Genomic DNA, 9,396 nt, shown 5'->3' with positions numbered 1-9,396 from the left:
CAAGAAGTTTTAACTGAAGACAAATTTAAAAAAGAATGGTCACCATTAATTTAACTGCACCTAGTGCTCTATTATTTCCAATGCATGTGTCTAAGATAATTCTTGTGGTTCGAAAAATACTGAGCCACATGAATAGGACTGATCCTAAAACATATCACCTGATATGTGGCAAAGCCTAACTCTTTTCTTCTATAATCATACAAAAATTCAGCACGTATATCATTCTCTGCATAACCTACATGAAAGCCAAGAAATTCATGAGCACGTCAAGGGGAACAAAATAACAGTTAGAATATATGATCTATTATTATTACATGAATAAATTTTCCCTGTACAGATTTTCTCTAAAACTTTAATAAAATCCATGAGTTTTGATAAAACTTATTGCACAAAGCTCCACAATATTACAAAGATAACTTTTTTACTATTTGATCCATAAATACTTCTAAAATACAAAAAAAAAAAGTGATGAGAAAAAGAAGCAAGTCTAATTTATATGAAAAAATGTTTTAAAAATTAATTTATAAATAAAATAAATTTAATTTGTAAAAAAAAGTTAATTTTAGCTATTTTTCTTATTTCTCTCTCTTAAAATGTTGATAAAGAAGTTCGTTAGAGAAAAAACGAAAGAAAACAAAGAATTATCACTAAGCACAAAAATATTGGAGTTCAAGTACCTCTGTTCCTTAATTATAGGCTTAGTTAGCAGACAACTCAACAATTAGTTATATATACCTTTATCGAAGGTGTAGCCAGTGTAGCAGACACTCAACAAGATGTAATGGGTTAAATCATAATATAACGGATGAAAATTTAAATATGAGGCAGATTCTTACATTTAACATAAATTAAAGAATAAAATTCATGGTTTTACTATTTTGAATTACAAGGGATATCAATTTTTTATTATATAAATTAGATTGATGGCATGTCTGGTGTTTGATAAAAAATATATAAATTTTGATTGGCTTGCAAAAGCTTAATGCAGTAATTAATTTTCCTTTTTCAATATCCCTCTGGACCAAATAAAATTTCCTCTCAAAATTTCAAAACTTTTAACTAAATAATTAGGACAAACTTTTTACTTTGGAATCTTTAACTATGGTACTTGGAATCTATAACTAGCTATACCAAATATAACAAAATTGACGCGCTGAATACGTCCACACTAGTACAATAAAGGGAAACGACAGCGGTTATTTTCGTCTATATGCATCGGTTCTACAACCGAGGTATATACAGGCGAGGCAAAAAGTCTACCACTTTTTGCCTCGATTCAGAACGGAGGCAAAAAGGTGTATGTTTTTGCCTCGGTTCAAATGCAACTGAGACAGTAAAGACGTGTTCCTTTTTTGACTATTTTTTTCGCCAAACGTTTGGCCTCAGTTATTGGTGAACCGAGGCAGTAGAGGGGGATTATGCCTCGGTTTGAAGTTGAACCAAGGCAGTAGAAGAGGGTTTTTTCTTTTTCCAGTAAAGAGGGATTATTCCTTTTTTCCAGTAGAAAGCTTGAAAGTATACTCAACAGAGAAAGCTTATTGACATTCACCAATACATTCACCAATACAATCACCAATACAATCACCAATACAATCACCAATACAATCACTAATACAATAATGAAAATGTAATTGTAAATTAAATTATGCTAAATTAGATTCCACGGTGAAGTGAATTTGTACAATTGAAATGAAAGCAACATATTATTATGAAAGTAAAACAGAGGTCAACAATTATCTGGGCTTCCAGCTTTCTCTGTTCCAATAGTAATGGGCTGTCAATAAGCTTTCTCTGTTGAGCTACGACATTACTTTTTGCTGAAGAGAAAAATTCACCAACCTGAAATGATAAATCAAAAAAAGCCATTACCACTTTGATTGTAGTTTTCTTATCCAGTCAAGGAAAAAAAGGAAAACAAACCCAAGAATAAGGACTAACAGTATGCATAAATGTAGACAGGAAAAAATCATAATAATATACCAAAAGTTAACACTTATAAATTCTAAATAGAGTTCAAACACCAGAAAGATGAACAACTTATGTGCTCCTCACAGTTTGAGACTCAGCGTATACTTTCAAGCTTTCTTTCTTTCAGGATTACTTATTGAAAAATGAATTCATACAAACTCTTTGTTTCCACTAATCAAAGCAAAAGGAAGTTGGAAAGGTCAAACTTACAGTGATGCTTTCTCCTATGAAAAAGACCAAGCCACTTAAGCCTACATCAATATCATCCTTAACGTGCTTGGAGCTTTCAATTTCCTCAAGGGACATCTTAGCTAGATCCTCAATCCCACCTTCCATGAACATCTTCATGGGATCTCTCTCAAGCTTCAACTTTTCTTGAGGGCTGATGCCCCCTTGTACTCTTCCTTCAAAACCTAGTACTCATCTCTCTTCTCCACTCCAGGCTCCAACCTCGATGCCTCCACCGCATCTAGAGCAGTTGAAGCCACCGTCGGTGTGGCACAGAGCAATGTCTTCGAGCGAGAGCTGGGGCAGCATGGAGGGGCCAGAAAATTGGGGATGGGCACAGAGCAATGTCTTGTAGAAAATTGGCCAAAAATCCCCAAACGTAGCCCTCCGCCGCGGCGGAGACGAGGAGGCACGCGAAGAGCAGGCGCTCGAGGGCAACAACGATGGAAGGGATTTTAAGCAGGAGCCACTTGAACTGGAGAGAGGACCAGACGCTGAGGAGAAAGGTAGTGTGGCGTAGAGGAAAGAGGCGATGGCAGCCACGGCGACAGAGGAGTTGAAGGCGGCGAGGAGGGAGGAGGGGGCGGAGAGGAAGAAGGCGAGCTGGGCGAAGATAAGAGAGAACCACATGTCAAAGAAGGCGGCGGGCTTGAGGCTGAGGGCATCGAGGATGGCGACGACGAGGGTGCCACCGAGGTCGAGGAGGAATAAGGCAGATGGAATTAAGGCGATGGCGATCCGGTAGTTGTAGGCGAATGATGAGGGAGTTTTGAGGGATCTGGAGGAGGCGGAGGAAGCGAAGGTGGAGGAGACGCCATTGCCGCGACGGCGAAAGGTGGGAGTCGTTAGGGTTTGGGGAGGAAGAGAAGCAGGGGGCGTTGTTGGAAGAGGAGAGGGTTATGTGAGGGCGAAGTGCGAGGAGAGGGTTATGGCAAGATAGGTATATTGCCTCGGGTCCAAGTGCACTGAGGCATTCTATGGGGTGTTAGGCATCGGGTGGGGTTTGAACCGAGGTCATATTATCTATATGCCTCGGTTCCCCTTAAACCGGGTCAAAAAAGTTAACGTAAACTACGAAAATGCCACCGGTTTTGTTTTTTTACTAGTGATTAGGCCTCGGTTTTGCTTTTAATCGAGTTAATTTTGCTTTTATGCTTCGGTTCGTCTGCAACCGAGGCATATAAGTTCGTCAAAATTGCAAAAATGCCACCGCCTTTGCATATGCCTCGGTTTTCTAAAAACCGAGACGTATTACCCGTGTTCTTATCCCCGATTTGCACTAGTGCCATCAAAAAGAAGAAATTACCTTATGAGGAAGTAAGTTGAATTCCAATCTTATTAATTAAAGTTTTTAGTAAATGTAATTAGCAGATAACTCAGTAACAATATTGTTACAGAAGGTGGTGTAGCGAGTGTGCTTCCATTAGCTTGTTCTCTCACTTTTAGTTCCTTCTCAACTTCTTTTCTCTTATCTCACTTGGCGTAAGAGACCAACTACAAGTTCTTTTATTTGATCTTTCATTTCCCTTATCTCCATGTCCTTCTCCCAAAGTTGGCACCTATTGTCAACACACAAATTCATAACAGTATACAATATCATAATTGTGCTTTGTTCAATTAGAAAATTGTTTAGTTATCTTATTTATAGAGAATTGAAGAAAAAAATATAATTAATTATAGAGAAAAAAGGTATAGGTCAAAGGACCTAGCATGTGCAGCAGAATTAAACATATATTGAAGCAAATTCTTCGCTTCTCCCAATGAACGCAATTGATTCCAGCGTCCACGATTAGAGATGGCTCTTTCTCGTTCTTCTACCTCAGAAAGTTTAGAAGGTATTGCAACAAGTGAATTAGATTATATACTCAGCATGTTCTCAAGTGAAGCTATTATGGTCGTTCTTGCATTTGGTGACATGGAGGATGCCCTGGGAAATACAATTTTAAAAGCAGCCAAGAAAACATATGTTATCCATCATATCTTCTATGCATCAATACCTCAAAGATCAAATATTTTTGAGAACTTAAGAGGAAGACTTGACAAATTAAATTAATTTGTTTTCAAAAGAAATAGTACCTGGCAAATCCATTCTTTCTTGGAGGACTGAGACCCTTTGCAGCAAACTCCTTTACTTGCTTCAGCATGGCTAATTCATCTGCAAGGGCATCATGTCTGAAGATTGAGCCATAGTATTATAGACTATCCAATATAGATCAATCAGAAGCAAGAAGCAAAAATAAGTACTGGACGTGTGTTACATACACTTGGCTCTGTTTCTCATACTCAAAAAGTTACCCTAGATTCAAATATCATTATTTACAAGAGATATTCATAATTCTTACTATATCAGCTAATTCTCTGATAGATGAGATCTCCATAAGAAAGCCAATTCTGCAATCAAAAGAGCTAGAAGTAATATCCTAGAAGAAAAGTCAATAGTCAGCTTAAAATTGATAAGCTTTGGTACTTTAAAATTGATGCAGATTTGTGTTATAAGTGATCCCTAACCCAATACATGTAAGAAAATAGAATCCCCATATCATCATACCACAAACACTCCATGATTCTTTGGTACATGTATATGTACATTGTCGACTATAATTCTAACAAGCAGTGTGAATTTCATGATTGGAAAGAAAACATTTACCATATTGGAAATATTGATGTAAAATACATGCTTTCTTTCTCAACAAAAAAAATTTTAGAGGCTTAAAATCAACCTCAAAGACTGGAGTCAACAAAATCATTAAAAATAATATAGCACATGAAAAGTTAAACACCTGTAATAGACTCAAAATCCAACATATAAAACCCTAAAATAATCCTCTGTCATCTCAAACACCTGTAATAGACTCAAAATTTTCGTGACTTTATCTCTTTCAATTCTCCACGAGAATTTTCATTTCTATGTTCAGCTTCTTGGTTTAGCACACAAACAAAGACAACTTACCCATATAACTAACACAATTGCAGTCCAAATTAGAGTCTAAGAGCAAAATAGGAACATTTTTTGTACCTCAAGAGAGAACATCTGCTGCCGTGGTTGTTAGTTGGTCGTCTTTGTTCCACTGGTCTTTGTACCTCAACCACGGAAATCGTTATGCCCCACGGCCTACCGTCTTCCACTTCCATTCCCTCCTTCCTCTTATTATTCTTGTTTGGCCGCGAAATCTTAGCCAGGTTGTTGAACTTCACAAATTCGCGCAACTTTGCGGTACAGAAGGGGACTCAGAACGTCGCCATCTCCGTCAGCCTTGCCATGGATTCGGCACTGCACACCGAGACAAGAGTTCTTTCTTCTTCGTTTTCGAATTCGCCGCCACCGTTAGTTGGCTGAGGTAAGAGAGGAGCGAGGCTAGGGTTGAGGTCACCGTCGTGGACGTAGGAGATGTTGCGGATCGAGGCTAGGTGGCTACAATGGATACTGAAACGAAGGATAAGAGAGGAGAAAGAAGGACTAAGAATGAGAAGGAGAAAGAAATTGCATAATACAAAAGAGAAAATATTGATAAAAAAAAATTCATACCAGTTATAATATTAACCGGTGTAAAACAATAATCTACACCGGCTATTAGGTTAAGAGGGATAAAAATAAAAAAAAAATTATACCTATTTGAATCAGTATAAAATATTTGTATTTTACCGTACTACTTTTTATACCTATTTTTATTATAACCGATGTAAAACAGTTTCTTATATTTATAAAACTGCCGCCACACCACTTTTTATAGCTGATAAATTTTAAAAGATATAAAAAATAACTATAAAAAGTATATTTTTCACTAGTGGCTTCCTTTACTAGGTGCACACAATTTTAAATCATTTAAGTATCTTTAACTATAATAATATTATATAAATATAAAGTAAATTATCTTGGAAATTTAGGCTACACAGTAAAGATTTCTTAAAAAATAAAAAAAAGATTTTAATTTTTGTAATATATTCTTGTTAAGAATATAAATATAAGTTGAAAATTTTAGTAGAAATGAAAAAATTCTTTTAAGATATAAGAAAAATTAATATTGACATGTTGAAGGAAGTGTCATTTTACTTGTATAAATAACTTTTATCTTATTGGTAATTATTTCCTCCAATCTATCTTTATAAAAAAAAATCAATGATATTAAAGTTAATGGAGTAGTATCCAATCAGAATTATAATCTAGATTAAAAATAAAAATATGTTAAATAAAAATAAATTAAATAACATATAAGGAAAAAATAGTTTTAAGTCATAAAGTTATATTTACCAATTCACTTATATGGGTCATATGGGTCACTCTTATTAGTGTGTATAAGTCAGAGTTTTTTTTGTTGTGCAGCTGTCTCTGTTACAGCATAACAGATGTCTATCGCTTTGTATATAATAGACACCTACCTTCATTCTTTTTAATAATATACTGTATCATTCAGACAAGGTGTGTTCTTTTCTCTGTTCTCTGTTCACGTGCTCTATTTCCTTTTCTCTCCCACTCGGTGCATCTCGTGTTGCTGGTCCAACAACTCTTACCTCAAGAGGAATAAATCTTTTTAGTATATCTTCTTGAAATTTTCTAACAATCTTATATTGTATTTTTTCGGTTTATTTTTAAAAATTACATTAATCTATACATGCGCTAATATAAGACAAGCATAAGGGTTTCCAATTGGTGACCCACTCCTTTCCTTTGATAACTTCATTTTTCTAATTAATTCTAATTATAATTAAATTAAAAAACTAGGCTGAGAGTGGTTAAGAAAATTAGGTAAAGAAGTAAGAGGTTGGAACGAAAATGCACGTTATCAAGAGAATAAAAGAGATGAGAATTTTACTATTTAAATGGGGTAACAACATTTATAATATGATCTGTTAGTATTTTAGCATTAAGACAATTAAAGATGTTATTATTTTAGGAATATCTTTTTAATAAGTTCAGTGACTCGATCAAATTTAGTTTAAATGTTATTTCTTTTCAATTAAATAACTCTAAATTAACTCGTGACTAAATTTAAAATTTTAATACTTATGAAAAACATTCCATAGTTGCTTTTAATAATATTTGATTGATATTTGTCCGTGGTGATTTTAATAGTCCTTTGCTTCCTTTTATTTGATGTATGTTACATATGTAATTATTTGTTTGTTTGAATATATTCTTGTTTTGAATTAGTCTTAGATTCCCATTTGAGATTCAATACAAAAATTATTTAGTATCTCCAAATTTTTCTGAACAAATGTACTTTTTAAAAATGAATAGAAAGGAGATTGTAATAATAATTTATAAGTATTGAATCTTGAATTATCCGGTTGGACAGTTTAAGAAGAGTAATAACTTTTTCATAGTTTATTATGACATATCAATTTATTTAAATATACATGTCTTAAATTTCATGAAATTTTGCAATTTTGCATTGATCTTCGGGTGCATATTTGATTGTGATTTATAATCACTTTCATTTCATGTAACTTGAAGACCAATGCGAAATGCTGGCAAAATTTAGTGAAATTTTAGATATGTTGTTTAAAATTGATATGTTTAATAAACTAAAAAAAGTGAATCTTCTCGAATGGGATAGGGTCACACCTGAAATATGAAAACGATCAAAGTGATCATTCAAAATTATTGAAATTGTGTAAACAATTTCAGTAAACATGCGTACGGGTCGAGGGTGGATTAATTTACCACGCATCAGTAATGAGTACGAGAGAGGGGTAGAAAAATTTATAGAGTTTGCGCAACATAATGTGAGTACAAGTGGTGATGATGAAGTCAAGTTCAGATGTCCCTGTGTGAACTGTTTGAATGGGAGGAAGTTGAACGTAACTGATATTAGGGAACATCTTATCAGTGATGGTTTCATACGAAGTTATACAACATGGATATGGCACAGCGAATTAACAGACTTTCCAACTGAAAATGTATATGATTCCTCCATCGATATGGAAGATCGACCAAAAGAAGACAACTTAGAGGACATGATCCGCGATGTTGGTGTAGAAGCTTTTGCCCAAGCGCATGTGTATGAAACGATGTCCACTGATGCGAATACTCCTTTGTATGCCGGTTCAACTAAGTTCACACGGTTGTCAGCGGTGATAAGGCTCATGAATTTAAAGGCAACCAGTGGACGAACTGATAAGAGTTTTACAGAATTATTGTTGTTGTTGAATGAAATGCTGCCAGATGGAAATACATTACCCATTCGTAATTATGATGCAAAAAAAATTCTTTGTCCGATGGCTATGGAGTATAAACGGATACATGCATGTCCGAATGATTGCATATTATATAGGAATGAGAATGAATTTTTAATAAAGTGTCAAAAATGTGGGTTATTACGATACAAGTCAAGAAACAACAATGAAGATAGTGGTCACACAAAAAAGAATGGTTCTGCTTTGAAAGTAGTTTGGTACCTTCCACTCGTGGCTAGATTTAAGCGTTTGTTTGTGAATCCCAAAGACGCTAAAAATCTGAGATGGCATGCAGATGAGAGAAGAACTGATGGGCTGCTTCGTCATCCAACTGATTCAAAGCAATGGAAAAATATTGATCAAGAATTCCCTCAATGTGGTATTGAATGTAGAAATCTTAGGTTTGGCTTAATTACTGATGGAATGAACGCATTTGGTAATTTAAGTACCAATCATAGTTGTTGGCCCGTTATACTGATAATTTACAATTTATCTCCTGGATTGTGCATGAAAAGAAAGTACATGATGTTGTCAATGTTGAAATTTGGTCCAAAGCAGCCTAGAAATGACATAGATGTTTATCTTAGGCCACTAGTTTAAGACTTAAAGTTGTTGTGGTTGATGGGGTTGAAATATTTGATGCCTTTGCTTTAGAAACTTTCATGATGCATGCCATGTTATTTTGCACCATTAATGACTTCCCAGCTTACGGTAATTTATCAGGGTTCAATGTGAAGGGTCATAAAGCATGTCCTATATGTGAAGAAAACATTGTAGCTCATCAATTAAAACACGGAAGGAAGACAATGTATATGCATCATCGGTGATTTTTACAATCTAATCATCCATATCAAAGGTTAAAGAAAGCATTCAATGGAGAACAAGAGAAAGACAATGCACCCATTCCACTAACTGGACTTGAAATTCTTGAAAAAGTTAATAGAGTACATCATGTATTTGGGAAAACGTCTAAGAAGTCTTCTATAACGACCCCTTGGAAAAAGAAATCCATATTCTTTGATCTTC

At 34.8% G+C, this 9,396-nt stretch overlaps 2 protein-coding genes across 8 annotated transcripts; one reads left to right on the top strand and one right to left on the bottom strand.

The window, feature by feature from the left end:
* Positions 1–1,516: 1,516 nt before the first annotated feature.
* Positions 1,517–5,677, bottom strand: LOC148192399 (kinesin-like protein KIN-4A). Of its 7 annotated transcripts, none has more exons than XR_015781978.1 (6): positions 5,213–5,677; positions 4,539–4,616; positions 4,273–4,368; positions 3,902–4,123; positions 3,592–3,755; positions 1,517–1,839 (listed from the first exon to the last, which is right to left on the bottom strand). XR_015781978.1 is itself a non-coding variant. In XM_088098306.1 (3 exons), the coding sequence occupies exons 1-3, from the start codon at positions 5,326–5,328 to the stop codon at positions 4,054–4,056; spliced, it is 282 nt and encodes a 93-aa protein (XP_087954432.1). In that variant the 5' UTR covers positions 5,329–5,677; the 3' UTR covers positions 3,814–4,053. The 7 variants fall into 7 exon arrangements, 1 of the variants encoding a protein (XP_087954432.1); XR_015781976.1 differs by having other exon boundaries at positions 4,273–4,351; XR_015781977.1 differs by having other exon boundaries at positions 4,539–4,587.
* A 2,150-nt stretch (positions 5,678–7,827) lies between these two features.
* LOC148192398 (uncharacterized) lies at positions 7,828–8,970 on the top strand. The gene has a single exon (XM_088099188.1). It carries the CDS (start codon positions 7,828–7,830, stop codon positions 8,968–8,970), a length of 1,143 nt encoding a protein of 380 aa, XP_087955314.1.
* Positions 8,971–9,396: the final 426 nt, after the last annotated feature.

The sequence above is a fragment of the Vigna umbellata genome, chromosome 9 (assembly GCF_029865625.1).
Source record: "Vigna umbellata cultivar VRB3 chromosome 9, Vumbellata_1.0, whole genome shotgun sequence".
Classification (NCBI taxonomy): domain Eukaryota; kingdom Viridiplantae; phylum Streptophyta; class Magnoliopsida; order Fabales; family Fabaceae; genus Vigna; species Vigna umbellata.
Note: the sequence above shows the minus strand (reverse complement) of the source record. Positions and strands in the feature narration are given on the sequence as shown.